General features: G+C 42.9%; 2 protein-coding genes across 17 annotated transcripts in view; one reads left to right on the top strand and one right to left on the bottom strand.

Moving 5' to 3' along the window:
• The window catches only part of MCF2L2 (MCF.2 cell line derived transforming sequence-like 2), a 255,369-nt gene that overhangs the window by 66,046 nt on the left and 167,420 nt on the right, over nt 1-21,903 (bottom strand). The gene's annotated exons all lie outside the window — the stretch shown is intronic.
• B3GNT5 (UDP-GlcNAc:betaGal beta-1,3-N-acetylglucosaminyltransferase 5) lies at nt 76-20,779 on the top strand. Of its 16 annotated transcripts, none has more exons than XM_023187638.2 (3): nt 1,195-1,592; nt 4,714-4,821; nt 17,315-17,608. In XM_023187638.2, exons 1-2 carry the CDS (start codon nt 1,287-1,289, stop codon nt 4,783-4,785), a joined length of 378 nt encoding a protein of 125 aa, XP_023043406.2. In that variant the 5' UTR covers nt 1,195-1,286; the 3' UTR covers nt 4,786-4,821; nt 17,315-17,608. The 16 variants fall into 16 exon arrangements, with proteins under 16 accessions (XP_023043391.1, XP_023043405.1, XP_023043399.1 ...); XM_023187639.2 differs by having other exon boundaries at nt 4,714-4,832; XM_023187629.2 differs by lacking the exon at nt 1,195-1,592 and adding an exon at nt 1,615-1,863 and having other exon boundaries at nt 17,315-20,779.

Genomic DNA, 21,903 nt, shown 5'->3' with positions numbered 1-21,903 from the left:
GCCACCGTGCCTGCTGGCCCCACTATTTTAAACCCTGATTCAACAGTCATACATTTAACTCATTACCTGTCTTCTTCCTCTTATGACAAACTCAAAGCTTTTATTTTACTAAAGTATTTGGATTAATCTTTTGCTTTTCTATCATGTTCTGAAATAGGTACAATAACAGAATCACTCAAAATATTATCTCCGTTAAATGTTTTGTGGCTTTAGAGAGAGGTCTAACAACATGCGGGGAACAAGAAACCAAGCGCATACAGGATTCATTTATAATCTCTCTCCCTGAGCAGAAGCCCGCATCTCTCCATATTGTCTGGTTACCTGCAGGAAGTATTCTGAAGGAGGAAGATAGTTCAAAGAGGACATTCATGTGCACTCTGGCTTCCAGTTGGCCATCTGAGTAAGTGATCGCAATTGACTGAAGAGCAGCAGGGAAACACTTCCTGGAATTCTCATCTACAGACAAGTACAAACTGGGGCCGGGCCCATTACCTTCACCTACGCGCTGGGAGGGTGGCGGTCTGGCGGGCTGGGCCGGGATCCCGCCGTGACGCCGAGAGGTGCGGGGCGCGCGGCTAGGAGCCTAGCGCCCCCGCCCGGGCCCGCCCCCATTCCGCCCGCATCCCGCCGGGGAAGCGAGCCCAGTCCAGCGCTGCCCGTCCAGTCTTCGCCCAGGATTTAAAGCCCGCAAGTTTTGTTCTTGAGACCAGCGACTTTCGCTCCGATGCGGGAAGGAAAGCCGACCTCCGATTTGGACATTTAAAGAGTTGGGCTTGGACTTGGTGAGTTTCGCTCTAAACTGCCCTTGAAATGAAGCTGGACTTCGAGGTAAAGTCACTGGGAAGCCGGCCTGGGGCGGGGTTTCCCCCTCCTCTCGTATTTTAGAAACGGATCGCGGCAGTGCAGCTCTAGTTTGCTGTAAGTTTCCTTCCTTTGTTACTGAGGCCCCCAGAGCTCCAGGCATAAGTGGTGTGACCAGAAACCTTTTAACAAGACCCGCCTGAGAGCCTGCCTTAGAGCTCCCGCTCGGAAAGGAAAAGACCATCCTAATCCGCTGCGCGGCAGAACCAGTGTCCCGTGTGGAAGAAACCGCGGCGTGCCCTGGGCTCTGGACCCGCGAGGCCAACACAGTCCGCCTCTTGGCGGAGCGCCCTGGGCCGGTGGTTCCGCGCGGAATTAGTCTGTGGTCAGTTACGTGGAGAAAACACTGCTGTGCCGCGGCCGCACCTTTCCGCGGGCCGAGGCTTCTCTGGGTGGGAATGTTGACTTCTCTTCCGGATCGCTAAATGGGGGAAAGTTCTGGCCGCTCAGCGGGATACGTCTCCAGGCCCCGGATGGTTCGTTCTCCGTGCCGCGGCCCCGAGCTGGGCTCCCTGGGTCTCCCGCGCGGGCTCCCGGCACTGGGGCTGCGGGCCGCCCCCTCCGCCCCGCCCCCGCCTCGGCGCGCCTCCTCGGCCGAGCGGTTCGCGGTCTCCGGCGCAGGAGGCTCCGAGTTTGCCCACTCCGGACCGAGCGAGGTCTCCGAGGGGGAAAAGTGGCTAGGAGGTGAGGACACGCTGGCCCTCGCCCAGCGGGTGGCGCCAGGACTTCAGGTGGGAACGCGCGCTCGGGCCGGGGGCGCGCGGCTGGCGTGGACACGGGCTCCGGGCCCGCCGCCCTCGCCCGGACCGCGCACCGCCCAGCGCCGGGAAGCCGGGAAATCGGGGAGGCCTCTCCTACCGCGGGCCCCGGCAGCCCGCCCTCCGAAAGCGCGTTGGGGAAGGAGGCTCGCCCCCTCCCCGGAGCGCCTTTGTTCCCTCCGGCCTGCCCGCACGGGTGGCCAGCGGCTGGGACCCAGGCCCGGCCGCCGCCCAGGTGCAGCAGGTAGGCTCGGGGGCCGGGCAGCTCCGGTTGGGGTGGCTTCCCGGGGCCGGCGCGGTCCCACTCCCTGAGGAGCTCCGGCTCCTCGGTGGCGGGACCGGCCCGGGCGCGGGAGCCGCGAGGCGAACGCCGCGCCCACGAATTCAGTTGCCGGCCGGGGCCCCATGCGTGCGGCCACCCGCCTCCGGCTGGAGGACTGAATTCGAGTCGACAGCCCGCGTCGGGCTGGAAAGAGGAAACCGCCAGCCTGGGAACGGTTTCGGCGAGTTACTGGCAGGGGGAAATGGGAACAGGGAAGTGGGCAGGCGGGGAGACTGAAGCCGCAGATCTTCCTGGCGGGGAGGTCGTGGCCGCTGTTTCCTTTGACTCTGCCTAATTTCATTTTGAATCCTGATGTGACAGAGGCAGTTGCTTGCTTGGATACCATACAGGTAAAAGTAACAGTTTTCAACTCGGCTCTTGACTACACCCTGTACATTCTTTGCCAGTGTGGGTTTTCTTAGGTTATGGATCTTGTTAAAGGGACACTGATGTGGTAACTGCACAGTGGCTGGTGGTGGCCTGAGGCTCATATTTATGGTAATTATCTGATGAAAGTACATCCATCAGAATTGGATTTGTTCCTCTGTGCCTTTATTTTGGGAAACCTTGCCTGGTCCCTGTGGGGGATGGGAGAGGAATGTGAAAAGCTGAAGTTGACCCAGAAAAGGATGATTGAAGGTAGTTGTATTAAGTTGTGGCACTGAAATGATCCCAACTTGAACTTTCTGAAAGGGTGATTAGTGATCAGCAGCTGATGTTATAACTTTCTCAGAAATTTATGGTAGATTTTCTATCTGGTCACAAGTGAGGAGGTGAAAGCTGCTTTCTGGGGCCAACTCTTTGCTTTTAAAGCAAGCTAAATGCAATACCCGAAATGTTTTCCATTCAGTACTTAACCTGCTTGTCCTTCTCACTCTTCCTTCTCCTGCACACGCTCTGAGCATTGACTGAGCACTCTCTGAGGAGGAGGCTGACTCAAGCTGACCCTTCCCGGCCCTGCAAGGCTCCCTGTGGCACCTTAACGTAGAACCAGTGTTATCACAGGAAAGGCCCAAGCCAAAGTTCAGAGCAGCTGTTCCTGAGAAAGTGGGAGATGAGGATGAGTAGGAGGTAGAGATGCTTATAACTGCTCTGCCCAGAGAAAACTCAGAAGGTGCAGAAGAATTTTCAAAATAAAGTACAGGCCCCATCAAGTAGAAAATGAAATATTGTATTTCATTAAAGTGGAGATCAGTTTTCTCTTTTAATAAAAGACATTCAAATGGTGAGATTGTAAAAAACAAACAAAAAAAAAACCTTTCTAATTCTCAAAAATAGAACAGCTTGAATAATAACTCATGGGTTTTGAAATGGGTCATCTTTTAAAATGGGTCACTTTGGCTAGAATCATTGCACTTGGTGACTTTCACATTGTAAAGGGTCAAGTTCTTTTTGAGGCCCAATTGCACTGGAATCTGCATTTCAGAACACAGGTGTCAGGAAGAAACGGGAGAAATTCAGAAGGAAATGGTCTCTTCTCAGAATAACAAAATGTACCCTATTTGGGGGGATTTTATATATGCTGAAGTAAATAGGTCTCAGCTTTGCATTTTTATAATACATTATGCCTTTTCTGAAATATTTCCATAGCCATTATTTTAATTCATTGTTAGAATAACCTTATAAGGAGAGGAATTCATTATGTCCGTGTTCCAGAAACTGAGGCACAGTAAATTATTACAAGAGCTCTGCCCTTTGATATGGAATCTCTGTGAGCAAAGATGTAGCCAAAACAGTGTAAATCTAGAATTAAATACTTTCCTTACAGTATGCAATATCTAACTATTATGTATTAGTTTACATATATATAGGGGATGTAAGAAGTAAGAATCTTTATATTTAAAGGATAAGAAACTTGATCAGGTGAGATACAAGATTTGAATAAAAAAGCAATTTTTTAAAAAAACATTTTAATTCTACAAATTCACATGCTGGCTTTGATATGTAACTTATTCAGATTTCTCTTCCATAGAAGGTTTTAACACGAGAAGCCAGTTCTCCACAAAAGAGAATGTTCTACCAAGTGTGTAGGCAACAAAGCCCAAAAGTTCAAGTTCAAAATACTGTTCCACAGCCTAAGATCCACCTAATATTTCAGATTTGACTCTTTTGCTCCTTTCCTATAACTTTCTATAACTTTTTCATAGTGCTCTAAGCAAAATAAGTTCAAGGATGGACTCACCTCAGGTTTCCTTCTCTTACTTTAGAGGACTGTATAATCTTATACGTGTGTCATCCTAATTGAAATGTATTTTAAGTGCTTGTGGGAACCATGTTATTTCCTGTCAAGAATAATGGAAGACCAGTATTCCATTAATGGAATAATGGGGAACATGAGAAGGACCATATTCAGTCAATTAGGGGCGAAACTTCTGCTTCAACAGTATTTGCGATGTGTTAAATGGCCCTTAGCCATCAGATCGGTATTTTTAAAAACTCCTACCTAATTAATGTTTTTTGATAAGAAGCATATTATGAGTATAGCTTAGTATTCTAAAAAGAAAAAAATGTGAAAAAAAAAAATCAGCCGTCCATGAACTAACCCTGGTAAAGCTACATGAACAGATTCTAGAGACAGGAAATGTGCACAGATGGAACTGGACTGACATTGTCAATAAGTTACCACAAATGATCCTCAGAAAACACTGTCTGGTACATGGTTTAGACACAAGTCGAGCTCATGTGACCAGTAAATGGAGAGGCACAGTATACAACTACTTTTGTTTGCATTTAAACACTCTGGGCTTTTTTACTCTCTTTCACCTCCATCAGGTCCAGATTCCAGCTTGCACTGGAATATTTACTGACCCTTTGATAGAAGATCTACACCTGAAACATCTCTGAAGTCTTTTAAGCATCCTGTCCATGGCCTACTACACAGTATGTGATAAGTTAGTATTTGTTGAATTAGTTAAATATGGGTATTAACCTGCTTTCAGGGCTGCCCGCTGTAATGCCTAGAATAGGGCAGGTACTTAATAAATGGTAGTTAACTTAGACTAAACGTTGATCCACCAAGACAGAAACATGTTACACATACCTCTTATTTTACACCATCTTCTACTTTTTGTACCTCTGTGTTATAAATCCTCTATCAAGTGCTGTTTCTAAAGACAATGTCCAGAATGGGACACAGGAACTGCCACTGGACAACAGGCAGACACTGGGTTATATCATCACCCTGTTTCTGAATCCGGATTTTTCTTATTATGATTCGACCGTAGCTAACCTTTCTGATTTCTTTTTTTCCGTCTTTTCCCTTTACCCTAACTTCTAGCCAAACTAAGTGATTTGACATTTCCCCATTCAAGCTACAACTTTTTCTCTTAAGTGCTTAAAAAAATTCCTGCGTAGTCTCTCTTGGAATGTCTTATTCCCTCCTCCCTCCACTTCACCTTTTTTTTGTTTTTTTTGTTTTAGACAGAGTCTCGCTCTGTCACCAGGCTGGAGTGCAATGGAGCCATCTTGGCTCACCGCAACCTCCGCCTCCTGGGTTCAAGCGATTCTCCTGCCTCAGCCTCCCGAGTAGCTGAGATTATAGGCATGCTCCACCAGACCCAGCTAATTTTTGTGTTTTCAGTAGAGACAAAAATTAACATGGTTTCACCATGTTAGCCAGGATGGTCTCCATCTCCTGACCTCCTGATATGCCCACCTCAGCCTCCCAAAGTGCTGGGATTACAGGCGTGAACCACCACACCTGGCCCACTTCACCGTTTTAAGCCAGCTGAAATGCTCCCTGCCGTACTCTTCCCTTCGCCTTTCTTTCTCCCATCCAAGTACTAACCAGGCCCAACCCTGCTTAGCTTCTGAGATCAGCCAGGATCAGGCACATTCAGTGGTATGGCTGTAGACTTCTTCTCTTTCTGAGCTGTGTCTTCCTCCTTTCCTCCGCAAACCCACATTTGAATTCTGTTCTAGCTCCTGCTCATTTGCCACCTCTCCCACAAAGCCTTCCCCAATTTCCATCTTCTCCCTGCTTCCCTCATCTCAGAGGAAAGCTCTTCATTCACAGAGCACCTGGTTTGGGGTCCATAGTTTGTTGTCCCTCGGTATCCTTGGGGAATTAGTCCCAGGACACCTCCCCCATATCCATGTATGCTCAAGTCCCTTATATAAAATGGTATATCATTTGTATATAACCTATGCAATATTCCCATGTACTTTATTTTTTTCTTTTTATGCTTTTAGAGATGGGGTCTCACTCTGTTGCCCAGGCTGGAGTGCAGAGGCATGTAGCCTTGAGCTCCTGAGCTCAAATGATCCTCCTGCCTCAGCCTCCCAAGTAGTTGGGATTATAAGTGTGAGCTACCACACCTGGCCCATGTACTTTAAATAATCTCTAGATTACTTATAATACCTAATGCAATGTAAATGCCATGTAAACAATTGTTACACAGTATCATTTAGTTCATAATGACAAGAAAAACATGTCTGTGCATGTTCAGTACAGACACAACCATACAGTTTTTTAAAGAATGTTTTTGATCTGTAGTTGGTTGAATCTGAGGATGCAGAACCCATGAATGTACAGGGCCAACTGCATATGGGTTTCTAATAACAGATTCGTGGATGAAGGCTATCCAACACAATGCAACATTTCAAATGTATCTTAGTTTTTCTGGGACAAAGCCAGCCTAACAAATCTCAAGAATGTTTGAAAAATTCTAGCTTGAGTGAACGTTGTTCTTCTAGTGACTCAAATAAAGCAGTCATTGTGTCTGAGGAGTCCTAGTGGGGTGGCAGGGGTGGGGTTGGGAGTAGTGGCTATTTGTAGCATGTTTTATGTCACATTAAAGGGATGGGTATGCATTTTAGGCAATAATTCTTACTCTTACTGATAGGTGAACTTGTATTTTTTATTCATCTACCTTATGATGGATAACTGGTTTACATCTCTTCATCAGGTTTACTTCTTATGTGTCATTTTATGAGCTGACTTCGAATATATCTTCAGCTTTTCCCTGCCTTTACACATGAAAACCGTTTTGATACAGCTTTTTCATTAGAAAATGACAACCTTAAAGGCCATGCTGTCTGTGTCTGACTCCTTGCCTTTCATTTTATCCAATACTTGCTTAAAACATCGTCCCTGACTCTGGTACTTTTTTGCCTTCTCTCCTTCCTTCCTCCCCACCTCTTTTTCTCCCCCTCCTGCGACTTTGGATCTCCGTCCTTGGAGTCCCTGAATCTTTTTTGTGGATGAAAGACTACACTCAAAGGACACAGACTGATGAGGTCACTTCTGCCCACTGTCGCGTACTACTGAGACCAAGAAGAAGAAGGAGGGAAAACTGAAATGGAAGGTTTGAAAAAGAGTATGTTAGTAAAAGAAGTAAGAACAGTGCTAACAAAATGCAACAAAACAGAAGTGACTTCAAACTTCTGGCAGTGAAGCAAATTCTCATCCATCTGGGGTTGCTTCTCTTGACCCTGCCCACCTGCTCCCCTGCCCTCCCCTCCTGATGAGAACTGCAGGAAAACCTGTGTCTATGCCAGGGAGAAAGGGCAGGTGAGGAACACAGGGGTGGGGCTGGGACTGACAAGCTGCTCTAAGCTGCTACAGGGTCTGGAGTTTGTTGCCGTTACATGGTTAACTCGGTATCTCGGTGCTTCAGTATCTTTTGCAACATGGGGAGGGAGATCGTTTCTTCCTCAAAGGTTGTTGTCAGGCTTAAAGAGCTACCATATTTGTAAGGCATTTGGAACAGGGCCTGGTGTACAGTAGACATACCCCCATTATACACCAAATTAAAGTATAAAACAATACTGATTCTTACTAAGGATTAGTATTGTTTTATGATACTTAATTATATACACTAAGGGTTAGTCTTGTTTTATGATACTTTAGGTTGGTATACATACATATACTAAGAATGCAGGCATGTCCATGGAAGTCAGCAATATTCAGCCCCCAGCATGTCCCAGTCAGCAGGACAGGGATTAGGGGAGTCAGGTGAGGCAGGGCTGTGTAAGTGCAGGGTTGGAGCCTGTCTTGGTTGCTAGACTGGGTAAAAGGAGAAGTTTGTTTCTTAAGCAGGCAAGAAGGAAACTGACAAGAATTACATTGTGTTGCAAGAAGGAGCACAGAGGGCCAAGCTCAGAAAAGCGAGTGTTTGACCTCTCTGAGACCGCCTTTATATGTCAGCTTTTTAAAATTTGTTTCAAATTTTGCATAATCAAACTGGTTACTGGGAATTATTGATTTCATATAACATCTCTAAAATGTAAGAATAATCTATAATCGCATGCCACAAGTCCCGTTAATAAAAGACTTAGGGTCTGTCTTTACCCATTTGTTCATTTGAAATTTCCTTGTCTTTACTTCCCCCATAACCAGCAAACAAATCTACATCCATGTTTAACTTATAAAGAAAGATATAGCTTAGTTTACGTAGGTGGAGATCTTGTACCTGGATTCACATTGAAGGTTTTATTACCCAGCTTTCTCCTCTGTCCCAGAGCCATGATTGCTAAAGTGGAATTTAAAGTCTTTGAACTAACACTGAATCAAAAACTAACTCTATAAATGTTAGTTTATAGATAAGAATTCCAAATGGCTTCTAATTTTTGCCCATGGCTTGAAATACAGTTTCATATAGCTAAAGTCCCAGCACAAAAACACTTGAAGACAGCCATTAGGTAGAATTTTTTTCTTTTTTAGAGGTCTTATATTGGAAATATAACAGTTGCAAAGATATCTAATGTTTCACCTTAAAATGTGAGTTATAAATTCAGATTTCACATTGCCTCCTTCCTTCTTGAGCAAATAGACTAGGCAATTAGTACCAAATAGTAACTAGTTATATTTCTTAACACCAATTATTGTAACTAATTTATTAAGAAGAAATCTATGCAGATCAAATTATAGCTTTTCCAGGAAGTGCGGGGCTTTTTATTCCTGATCTCTCTCAACAAGGTAATTTGGCTTGTGAAGATTGGTCCTAGCTATACTTAATAGGAAACAGATGACAAGAAGAAGCCAGAAAAAAAAAACTTGGAATGTAGAACAAAATGCAGCTTAAAGATGGTACAGAAGATTTTATCTTTCTTTCCTTTAGTTATGTCTGGACAGGAACTAAAAACTCTCCCACATGGGACTTTATTAAGTAATAAAAGTTTAAATGTAAAAGATATAAAGGCATGAGAATATAAAGGAATTTTTTAAAAAACCTGTGACTCACTGGAGGAGCCTTATATAGTCCTGCTTTATAAGCATGTCACTTTTAAAGGGATCATTATATTTTCATGACTCATGGGAATATTCCACATATTAAGTTGATTTTTAAAATTTTAAATTGATAATTAAAAAAATTATCAATTCAGTCTTGTTTTCTATATAGGTTTCACTACGATATTTTATTTCCCCAGCAAGGAAAAAACCAGAACTAGAACGGAATGATTAAATTTCTTCGTTTTCTTCTAATCCGTTAGTATTTCCATCAAATTATACTGCCTTCTTATATAGAATTTCTGGGTTTGTTCTTGTTTTGGCAACAATTGAAGTAAGAGAGGATTATTTTATGGTAGAGGTTTGATTCCATTCTAGATTGGTGATTTTCGGCTATGTAGAACACAATCTATTCATGGTTCAGACAACCGTTTTAGGAGGTTTTCATGTCCAGCATTAAAAAAAAAATAGGAATAGAAGTAGGCATTCATATATATATATATATATATATATGTATATATATGAATATTAAGTAATAAAAGTGTAAAATATGTAAAGGAATGAGGAACGTATATATATTATATATACACACACACACCAAATTAAAGTGTAAAACAATACTGATTCTTACTAAGGATTAGTATTGTTTTATGATACTTAATTACATACACTAAGGGTTAGTCTTGTTTTTTGATACTTTAGGTTGGTATACATACATATACTAAGAATGCAGGCATGTCCATGGAAGTCAGCAATATTCAGCCCCCAGCATGTCCCAGTCAGCAGGACAGGGATTAGGGGAGTCAGGTGAGGCAGCGCTGTGTAAGTGCAGGGTTGGAGCCTGTCTTGGTTTACAGTTTTGACATTTTGTTCATTGTGGATTTTTTGCAGTAACTTTGATTTTTAAAAAATACTACATCAAAGTATTATACTGACTACTGAGTTATTATACTGACTACTTAAATTGTACAACTAAAGTAAGTGGCTCCCTTGTCTCCTTCTAGTCCTGGCCCCAATCAGTATGGTTTACAGAGGGAATGGTGAGTGTTGGGGAACCAGGGAGCCCGTGAGGAGGCAGCCCACAAGGGGAGGAGGAGCTGATGGTGTGTCTGATGTCTCCTCCTTTCTCTAGGAAGCAGACAGGAGGTAAAGTCTTCAGAGTGAGGGGACAGAGCCTGGGAGGGGGAGATTTAGCATGGCCGCTGAAGAGACCAGGAAAGGGAGAAGGTCTGGGACAAGTGCAAGAACAGTCACACGGCACTGAAAACTTTGCCCAAAGCTAGATAGTGTCATTTGTGGTGACGCTGCCTGCCTGGTAAGTTCCGTTTCCCCTGTATCCCTGGAGGTGTCGTAGGAACAGGAAGATGGGAGGGCGCTGGGGTCTGGGGTTGTTGGGGTGGGAGGGCAAAGGTGTCCGATGACGATTCTGCATCTGAGACAGGGGAGGTGCATGAGGAAGAAAGGTCAGGAGACTGCTGGGCGTGGTGGGGTGGCAGAAGGTTCTGGATGAATATTTAGAAGTTGCAGCTAGGAGTGAGCATACTATAGAATGAGTATCCTGGAATTTGAAGTCTCAGAAGAAATGCAGTTCTTAGTGAAGCCATGTAAACAACTTCCTGGCTGCTAAGCTGTCTTGAGTGTTGGGAGACGACCTGAACAAAATGGTCTACACATCATAAGGTTTCCTTAGACTTGAGTGTGTTGTATGTCTCCTAAGTAAAATGCAGAAGTACAGTTCACTGTTGCTTCTCTTCCTGGAAATTACCCTCCCCAACCTCAAACCAGCCCCCAAGTGGGGCAGCGTCCATCTTTAGACCCTGCCGTAGCACCCAGCACAACCCTAACTACATGGTCAGTGTCTCTCTTCCCCACTTAGAGCTCCAAGACCAGGGCCTTGTTTGTCCTGCTTACCCACTCTACCCATTTGTTAACGCCATCTTAATTTTCTGATGAACGAGCCCTTTTTTCATTGACGACTCCTTTTTCTCCTTCTCGGGAGTTTATTTTTCCTTCAGGCCCATGGCTCTCTCTCCACCTAGAGAGCTTATCCACATTCATGAAATTAGTCATCGTCATGCTCAGAGTACCCACCTGGATCTCCCCAGTCCTGTCTAGCTTGTCTTAGATTATTATCCTCTGGACATCTGTACCTTGTTGTCTCTCCATCACCCTCAAACTCAACGCGAGTCTAAAATCAAATGCCATCCCCTTCACTCCTAACTCAGGAAACCAGTTTTCCCTCCCTTGTCGGTAATGCTTGGAATTAGCTCTCACTTCTCCTCTTCCTCCTTTACTCCCCATCCCAGGTCATTCATCGGGTCCTGCTAGGTCTTTGTTTTTCTTGAAAGGGCCTTCCTCCCCACTTCCACTACCCTCGACTAGGCCTTCCTCACTTCATCCAGCATCAGTACAAGCCCCTGAGAAACCAGCGTCCTGATCTTCAGGCATTCTGCATTTCACCCTGCACCTCCATTGCCAGTTTAATCCCTCTTGCTCAAACTTAGTAAATACTGAGCAAGGGAGTTACCATGACAGACAAAACCAGAAATTTCTATGACTTCCTGCTGCTGTCTGTACCCTCTAAGACTCCTCTACCTGATTTTCAAGGTTCTCCATAAGTAGGTTCCCACCTCTCTGCTTTCAAATCAATGGCGCTTTCTCAAATATCTGCCATATGCAGTTCTTGTCTGAAACAAGGTTGCTCCTACTCCTGCAGCCACCTAAATCCTAGTCATCCTCAGGCCCTCCTAAAATCCTGACTAATCCAACCCCCACTGATTTCTCTACTAGTCCCAGAGACTTTCCTCTTGTGCCTGGGGTTGGTATCATGCAGATTAGTGCTGACACACTGTACCTTACCAGGATTTGTCCATTTTTGTCTGTGGGAACTATGCTTTCATGTGGGAACTACGAGTCTTGTCACAAATAGACTGTAAATGCTTTGAGATTGGAGACTGTAAAATACTTCTTCATGATCTCCCACTGTGACTGGTGTAAGAACTCACAGAGTAAATACTCATATACTTGCAGGATTAATTGAAACACTGGAGACTGAGGTTTAACTTGTACTTAAAAGTGTGGACCTCCCCGTCTTGATTAAAACTTCAAAATGGATAGCAGGTTTTACATATTATCTCAGCATCACAAAAGTAGACTCCACAAAGAAATGAGTTGATAGCAGGGGTAAGGTTTAAAAAAATCAGGATTATTGCAGGGAAACTTGTAACCTTTGGGTGTGCTAACTAGTTTCTTCCCAAAAAGTTTAAAGAGCTCTCTTGTGAAAGAATATTCCTATGAGTAACTGAGGGGTACGGCTCCCAGACTGAAAAGTATTTGGGGTCTGTCACCTCTTTTCTGATGTTCCTACTTCTATTCTTTATTCTTCTGACTACCTCTATTAGGAAAGATAATACTAAGAATACCTGTCCCTTCTTCTCAGTCCAAATAGAAGCAAACCCAGGTTGTATTTGAGATATCTGCATATTTTCTTCCAAGCAATTCTTTGTCCTCTTCTCTCCCATGCTTTTCTATTTCCTATTTTCAGCAGGCTCTGAAGTCATCTATAATTTTTACTACCCCTCAGTGACATTACACGGATATTCATCCCCGATTTGCAGATTAAAGCACCGAATCAGAGTGAGGTGAGGGTTGCCCAAGGTTACACAATAAATCTGGCCCCAAACAGGCGTAACCCTTGAGTTTCTAGCCTGTTGATTGGCCACTGACCCGTGCTGCAGGCACACAAAGGAAGCTGCACCCACAGCAGTCTGTTGTGGATGGTTGCTGAGCTTCGCATTCGGCATTGGGCTTGCTTTGTTTCCTGCCAGGCCCAGCATTTTCTTCTACCAGATCGGCAGGCTTTGTGGGCGTCTTCCTAGGGCCCTCCCCTGCACTCTGAATAGGAAAGCTGGAAGCTGTGCTTTAGAGAAACTTTAAGACGCTGTAAGAAACCAGAAGAGTGAGTGCCAGTTGTATGTGCGTGGTCTCCATCCGCAAAGCCGGAGCTGGGCGCAACAGTGTTGACTTGTAATTGATGAATTTAGATCGGGGGCAGGCGGGGGAGGGCAGTGCTTTTGATTTAGGCTGGGAAAGGCCTCCCAGTGACTATGTTCAATTTGGAGGAATTCAGATGTTCTTTTGTGATACAAGTGAAGCTGTGTAATACAAATGAGGAGTTTACGTTCCCTAAATCTTCCCCTTATCATTCCCGTATTATCAGTGAGATCTGGTTACGATTTATGTAAATGGTGGCTAAAAAATTCAAACGACTGAGGGGGAGAATTCTCATTTTAGAACTTCACATGCTGTGCTGAATTAGTAGCGTGGGATGTTGGCTTTGTGACAGGTCTTTTGTCATTTTTCAGAAAGCATTTTGACTTGTTGATGTCAATTTGGAACAGTTGAAAAAATACAGGAAAATAAGGTAAATACATACATATTGAGGGTGGGGACAAAATGAATGTTCTGAACCAGCTGCCGGCTTACAGTAGCCATATAAGCAGCAGCAGCAATGCACCAACCTGGTGAGTAATAGGCCTGATTCACTGGAGAGATAGTAGCGCCTTTAATGAGTCAGATGGATGCACACTGGGTGTGGGAGCAGTTGGACTTGTGGGCAGAAAGTCTAGCAAGAAGCTCAGACTTGCAAACAACTCTAGGACATGCAAAGCAAGCTGGCATTGGAGCTTGCTGGGCACAGCTGCTCAGGAGTAGACAGCTGGTTTTCCCTTTGATCCCTGAGATTCCAAAGGTTACTTTCCTCTTTGTTCCCTTCCCAGGGTCAATTAGAGTAGAAACTGCAGATGCTTTTCAGTTGAGAATTTTCCTGGATTTCTTAAAAATGTGTATGCTGGCTTAAAATCTGCCATCAAGAATTCCATTACCTTAGTTTAAGCCTCCAGTTCCTTCAAGATGTATTGTGGAGGAGACCAGAGGGCCCTTGCTTTGAGGCTTCAGAGGATGGTCATTATTTGGGTGAGCACTGTGGATAAAGACTGAGAGAGCAACCAAAAGAAAGTGGGCCCCTGAATGAAAGTGATTTTGCAAAGTTTAGGCAGATGCCACCATCAGAAACTGGTATTTTCTGATGTCTTTCTCACCTTCCTCTAGAGCATTCAGTCCAGAAATGACCAGCCTATCCAAGGGGGAAATTACTGATACTGATCTGTTCCTTAGAGCAGTGTTTCAGTCAGTTTTTTTTTTTTTTTTTTTTGAGATGGAATCTCATTCTGTTACCCAGGCTGGAGTGCAGTGGCATGATCTCAGCTCATTGCAACCTCCACCTTCCTGGTTCAAGTGATTCTTCTGCCTCAGCCTCCCTAGTAGCTAGAATTACAGGTGTGCACCACCACACCCGGCTAATTTTTGTATTTTTGATAGAGATGGGGTTTCACCATGTTGCCAAGCTGGTCTCAAACTCCTGACCTCAAGTGATCCTCCTGCCTCGGCCTCCCAGAGTGCTGGGATTACAGGCATGAGCCACCACGCCCGGCCTTCAGCCTTTGTGATGGTAAAGCACAGTAACACATTTCTCATGACACCCCTGGACGCACACACACATAAAACCCAAAAGTTTCACAAAGTGATTCTTGCTCTTACTACTTTCAGTACACTCTGCATTTAAAAAATAAAAAATGCTGGCTGTGGCTTCCTAAGTGGTGCATGCAGTTTTCACATCAGCGCCCTTAGCAATAAAATGTGCCCTATACTGATTATCTCTGGACAAAGTCTGAATGGGGCTTGGCTCTAATCTGTAGTCCTCACTGGACATTTTATATACCTGGCCTTTGCCTCTGCCCTGATGTGGAGTGATCATGGGGGTGGGAAATACAGCTGGATCCGAAAGCTCTGAAGTGGGGATGGAGGTGTCACAGCTGAGGCTAGGCCCCTTCTGCAGGGCACTCAGTGTGTGCAGTTGGTTTTCTATCAGGGGTCAACTGGCAGGGGAACTTGAGGACAGATCTCTGGGCACGAAGCAGGGCCTTTGCCCTGGGGCTTGCTATGTGGCTCAGCCTACACAGCTCTCTCCCTGTCAGTCCTGTCCAAAGCCCAGGAAACTAATGTACCACCCCTGAGGAAGACAGCCTACCTCGCCATCCAAGGAAGTGTTTGACCTGTGGTAAGCACTGAGGACAGAATCCTTGAGGAAGGAGGGTGCTGTGTCCCAGTGGTGGAAGAAAAGAGAGGACCTGGGGTAAGCAGCCATGGCATGGACCTCATCCGAGGTGGCACCTGGCTAGGCGTCCTGACCCCCAATCTTTCCCTAGTAACTATCACTTTGAGTAAACGGTGGCTCCACCCCCAGCATGGTTCTTTGCACCAACATTTGGGGAATGCCTACCAGGGGTCACACACTGACCTGGATGCTGAGTGTAGGGTGTCTACAACATCGTGCCTAAAAAGTCTCTGTTTGGGGTATAAGAAGGTGCTGGTGCAATACAGATGAGATGAGAAGCATCTTTCAGGGAATGGGTTGATCCCAATTCAGGCTTCCCAGAGAAGGATGCCTATAGACTTGATATTAGCAAGGGAGGTAGGGTAGCCAGGCCACAAGACTGCTGGTATAAAGACCAGGGCATATGAAATGGCAAGTGTGACTGTGCTTCAGTAATTTGATATTGTCAAATGATGTGACCAAATAGCTGGAGAGGCAGATCCTAAAGGGTCCTGTGGGCCAGGCTAGACTTCATCTTGTCACTAACTAGTGGGGAGGCTCTGAAGGAGATTAAAAAAGCTCAGTTCGTCTGGTGATTAAATCCAAGTTTTACAAAGGTCACTCTGACCTTTGTAAAGTGGAAGGTGGGTTGGCCAGGGGATCATCTAGTCTGGGTGAGAGGGGATGATAACATGAAGGGGTGAAGAGAGATTTTGAAGTGATTCACAGGATTAAACATTTAAATAACGGAAGTGGAGGAAATGGGGGGGGGGGTGTTCCAGATTTCAGGCACAGAAGAAAGAAGTGCAGTTAAGGACAAATAAAGATAAACAGGAACAGCAGGTTTTAGGGGAGAAGATAACAGAATGGGTTAGAAATGACACTTGAGGCCGGGCGTGGTGGCTCACGCCTGTAATCCCAGCACTTTGGGAGGCTGAGGTGGGTAGATCACAAGGTCAGGAGATCGAGAACATCCTGGCTAACATGGTGAAACCCTGTCTGTACTAAAAATACAAAAAATTAGCCAGGCATGGTGGTGGGTGTCTGTAGTACCAGCTACTCGGGAGGCTGAGGCAGGAGAATGGCGTGAACCCAGGAGGCGGAGCACTCCAGCCTGGGAGACAGTGAGACTCCGTCTCAAAAAAAAAAAAAAAAAAAAAAAGAAATGACACTTGAGTACCCTAGTGTGCTAGGTAATGATCTGTCTTCTGTCTGCTTCCCTTCATTTATCATGTATATTCCCATTTAATTTGCACAAAGACTTTGAGTTAAACGGTCTTACCCCAATTTGTCAAATTTCTGTGTTAGATGCATGATATGGTACAAGAAACCATAAGTGGCTGAGGCAGCATTGGTGTTCAAATTGCCTGACTACAAAGACAGTGCTTGTTGGCTACGTTCTGTTGCTTCCCAGTTTAGAACATGTTACATTGATGCGCCTGTTGCATTTCCAAATAAAAAAGTACAGAAAGAAGGTGGCTGTATAAATCTGGGGCTCACAAAGTAATTTTGATTGTTGAGAGTTTGCTTTCAAGGAGCAAATTGTGGCTCCTTGATTATGAACCTTAATAAAAAAAAAAAAAAAAGAAGTCTTATTCCTGCCTTCTCTGGGGCAAGCCTTAATGGAGTTTTACTGCTGTGAATTTTCTTTTCATTGAAGATTTTTGCCTTAATCTATGTATCTACTTTTCTCCTGACCATATTCAAGTCAGTATATTCATGAATATACCCATTTGTGAAATGTGAACCTAAGTATACAAGATTATAGCTGTTTGGGAAGCTTTTTTTTAATTTTTTTAAGAGTAGGAGTAGAAAAAGGTCTCTGTATTCTGAATGGGAAGACAGTGTAAAGCGATTTTTTCCCTTTTTCTGTCCTCCTTTAAAAAAAAATAAACAGCCATATGCCTCTGCCAAATACTAAGTGCCTCATCACCTTTTGTCCAGATCGGGCAGCTTACATTTGGTTTTAAGGAATTAGGAATATATGTCTTTCTGGCACCTCAGTAACCCACGTGATTGTGATTCTTTTCTCTTCTTGACTCTGATAGGTGGCATGGAATGTTCACATGGGAGAGCCGCATGAGGCCGCCCACTACGCTTCCTGAAGGATGCCCAGGTGGAAGAATTTTGACGTGCCAGTGTCCTCGTTCTACAGGGTGTTCCATTCTTTCACAATCTCAGAAAAATGGGATTAAAAGAAACTATTTTGTGAAATAAAAAAACTATTTTCCATTTTTAATGACCAACATGTATTAAGATGGACACTTACTCTACGAAATACGAAGTTCTATGGTCCCGAAGAAGCCAGTGCCTGTTTAAAACTGATCCTAAATAAAAACAGACTTGAGTGGATATGAGAATGTTGATTAGTGGCAGAAGAGTCAAAAAATGGCAGTTTATTATTCACTTATTTGCAACTTGTTTTATAGTGAGCCTCATGTTTTTTTGGGAACCGATCGATAATCACATTGTGAGCCATATGAAGTCATATTCTTACAGATACCTCATAAATAGCTATGACTTTGTGAACGATACCCTGTCTCTTAAGCACACCTCAGCGGGGCCTCGCTACCAGTACTTGATTAACCACAAGGAAAAGTGTCAAGCTCAAGACGTCCTCCTTTTACTGTTTGTAAAAACCGCTCCTGAAAACTACGATCGACGTTCCGCAATTAGAAAGACTTGGGGCAATGAGAATTATGTTCGGTCTCAGCTGAATGCCAACATCAAAACTCTGTTTGCCTTAGGAACTCCTAGTCCACTGGAGGGAGAAGAACTACAAAGAAAACTGGTTTGGGAAGATCAAATGTACAATGATGTAATTCAGCAAGACTTTGTTGATTCTTTCTACAATCTTACTCTGAAATTACTTATGCAGTTCAGTTGGGCAAATATCTATTGTCCACATGCCAAATTTCTTATGACTGCTGATGATGACATATTTATTCACATGCCAAATCTGATTGAATACCTTCAAAGTTTAGAACAAATTGGTGTTCAAGACTTTTGGATTGGTCGTGTTCATCGTGGTGCCCCTCCCATTAGAGATAAAAGCAGCAAATACTACGTGTCCTATGAAATGTACCAGTGGCCAGCTTACCCTGACTATACAGCTGGAGCTGCCTATGTAATCTCCGGTGATGTAGCTGCCAAAGTCTATGAGGCGTCACAGACACTTAATTCTAGTCTTTACATAGACGATGTGTTCATGGGCCTCTGTGCCAATAAAATAGGGATAGTACCACAGTACCATGTGTTTTTTTCTGGAGAGGGTAAAACTCCTTATCATCCCTGCATCTACGAAAAAATGATGACATCTCATGGACATTTACAAGATCTCCAGGACCTGTGGAAGAATGCTACAGATCCTAAAGTAAAAACCATTTCAAAAGGTTTTTTTGGTCAAATATACTGCAGATTAATGAAGATAATTCTCCTTTGTAAAATTAGCTATGTGGACACATATCCTTGTAGGGCTGCGTTTATCTAATAGTACTTGAATGTTGTATGTTTTCACTGTCACTGAGTCAAACCTGGATGAAAAAAAAAACCTTTAAATGTTTGTCTAGACCCTAAGTAAAATGAGCATGAAAGACAAATATTTTGAAAGCCTAGTCCATCAGAATGTTTCTTTGATTCTAGAAGCTGTTTAATATCACTTATCTATTTCATTGCCTAAATTCATTTCAAAGAATTCGTATTTAGAAAAGGTTTATATTATTAGTGAAAACAAAACTAAAGGGAAGTTCAAGTGCTCATGTAATGCCACATATATACTTGAGGTGTAGAGATGTTATTAAGAAGTCTTGATGTTAGAATAATTGCTTTTGGAAAATACCAAATGAACATCTAGTACAACATTTCAAGGAAATGAATATATTGTTAGACCAGGTGACCAGGTAAACAAGTTTATTTTTGTTAAACAGCACTTGGTGGAGGTGGTAGGGAATGGAGAGACTTCAAATGGAAAGAGAGAACATTACAAGCCTAATTTATCCATAATTTTATAAAAGGAAATCTTAGTGTCTAAATCATTGTACTGATTACTAAAATTAACCCACTCCTCCCCAACAAGGTCTTCTAAACCACAGCACTTTGTTCCAGGTTCAGAGTTTTAAATTGAGAGCATTAAACATCAAAGTTATAATATCTAAAACAATTTATTTTTCATCAAATAGCTGTCAGAGGTGATCTTTATTTTCTAAATAATTCAAACTTGAAAACAGTAAAAAAGTGATGGAAAAGTTGCCAGTTTGGGGTTTAAACCATTTTTAAAGCTGCATGTTCCTTGCAATCAAAGAGATGTGTCTGAGATCTAATAAAGTAAGTTACATTTATTTTACAAAGCAGGATAAAAATGTAGCTATAATACACACTACCTCCCTTCACTACAGAAAGAATTAGGTGGTGTTTACTGCTAGGGAGATTATATGAAGGCCAAAATAATGACTTCAGCAACAGTGGCTGAACTCACTCTAAGACCTTTGACAGCAGAGGCACTGTTAGGGAAAATAAGATGTCTCATATAATAAGGTAATATCTAAAAACATGCAAAACAAAACTAAAAAAGATTTATCGGTATACACAACTGGATGATGATACTTAACAATTTTTAGCAGGTAGCTTTTTAATGTTTACAGAAATTTTAATTTTTTTCTATTTTGAAATTTGAGGCTTGTTTACATTGCTTAGATAATTTAGTATTTGTAACTAATGTCAAAACTACAATGTCAGACATTCTAGGTTGTAGTTACTTTCAGAGTAGATGCAGGGTTTTAGATCACTACAGTTTAAGTTTTCTGACCAATTTTAAAAACCGTAGAGAACAAAAGCATATTTGACCAAGCAACAGGCTTATAATTAATTTTTATTAGTTGATTCTTTAATGATGTATTGCCTTTTGGCCATATCTACCCTGTGTATCTATACTTGGAAGTGTTTAAAGTTGCCATTGGTTGAAAACATCAGTGTCTCTGGCCATCAAAGTGATCTTGTTTACAGCAGTGCTTTTGTGAAACTATTATTTATTTGCTGAAAGAACTCTTCTGCACCGTGTCCTTTTTATTTTTGCTTAGAATAGAATGGAGCAGGTTTAAATTTCAAGGAAATATGAAGGCACTTCCTTTTTTTTCTAAGAAGGAAGTTGCTAGATGATTCCCTCTCACACTTAAAGTACTGAGAAGAGTATTTGTAAATAAAAGGGTTCCAACCTTTTAAAAAAGAAGGAAAAAACTTTTTGGTGCTCCAAATGCAGGGCTATCTTTTTTAAAAATGTCAACAAAGGGAAAATAAACTATCAGCTTGGATGGTCACTTGAATAGACAATGGTTTTACACAGTGTTATTGTTAAAAGTTTTTTACCTTTTGGTTGGTTTGCATCTTTTTTCCATATTGTTAATTTTATACCAAAATGTTAAATATTTGTATTATTTGAATTTTGCTCTTGTATGACAAAATAATTAGTGGGTTTTAAAAAAAAAATCTATGATTTCCAATAAACAACTGAAAAATTAGGACATGTGTATTTAAACTTTTTCATGAACATTGCTTATATAATCATTCATTCTGTTTTAATGTACTACATGGTCTTAGCCCTATTCCTATAGGATGATCATGTTCTCTGCATTATTGGGCCACCTAAGATGCTACTGTTTATCAGACGACTCACGCTGGAATGTCTGGATGGGGAGATGTTCTTTCCTAATGTAGTCATGTGCCACAAAATGACGTTTCGGTTAACAATGGACCATATATATGACGACAGTCCCATGAAATTGTAATGGAGCTGCCCTACACAGGTGTACCATTTTTTATCTTTTATTTCAGATTTTTACTGTGCCTTTTGTACATTTAGATATGTTTAGATACATAAATACTTTACATTGTCTTACAGTTGCCTGCAGTATTCAGTAACATGCTGTACAGGTTTGTAGCCCAGGAGCAATAGGCTCTACCATATAGCTAGGTGTCTAGTAGGCTATTCCATCTAGGTTCTTGTATGTATACCCTGGGATGTTTGCACATTGATGTGGTCACCTAAAGATACATTTCTTGGCTGGGCGCAGTGGCTCACGCCTGTAATCCCAGCACTTTGGGAGGCAGAGGCAGGTGGACCACCTGAGGTCAGGAGTTTGAGACCAGCCTGGCCAACATGGTGAAACCCTGTCTCTGCTAAAAATGCAAAAATTAGCCGGGTGTGGTGGCATACACCAGTAATCCCAGCTACTCGGGAGGCTCAGGCAGGAGAACTGCATGAACCTGGGAGAGGGAGGTTGCAGTGAGCCGAGATTGTGCCACTGCACTCCAACCTGGATGACAGAGCAAGACTCTGTCTCAAAAAAAAAAAAAAAAAAAAAACAACAACATTTCTCAGAACTTATCCTCATTGTTAAGCAATGCATGGCTATAATCTGTTGAGAGAGGGAAGAAATCACCTCTAGTTACAATCCCTTAAGATACCATTTGCAAAAGTTACGTTTTCCTTTTCTTTGATATTGTTACCTGTCTGAAATACAGTCAATTTTAATCCTAATCTCTTAATATCAGGAATGCTCTTACACCTACTTCGGAGTGTTTGGTGCTTCAATATATTTGCATGTAGTGTGCTCTCATCTGTGTTTTACCTGATTCCTGCTCA

The sequence above is a fragment of the Piliocolobus tephrosceles genome, chromosome 2, assembly GCF_002776525.5.
Source record: "Piliocolobus tephrosceles isolate RC106 chromosome 2, ASM277652v3, whole genome shotgun sequence".
Taxonomy (NCBI): Eukaryota; Metazoa; Chordata; class Mammalia; order Primates; family Cercopithecidae; genus Piliocolobus; species Piliocolobus tephrosceles.
Note: the sequence above shows the minus strand (reverse complement) of the source record. Positions and strands in the feature narration are given on the sequence as shown.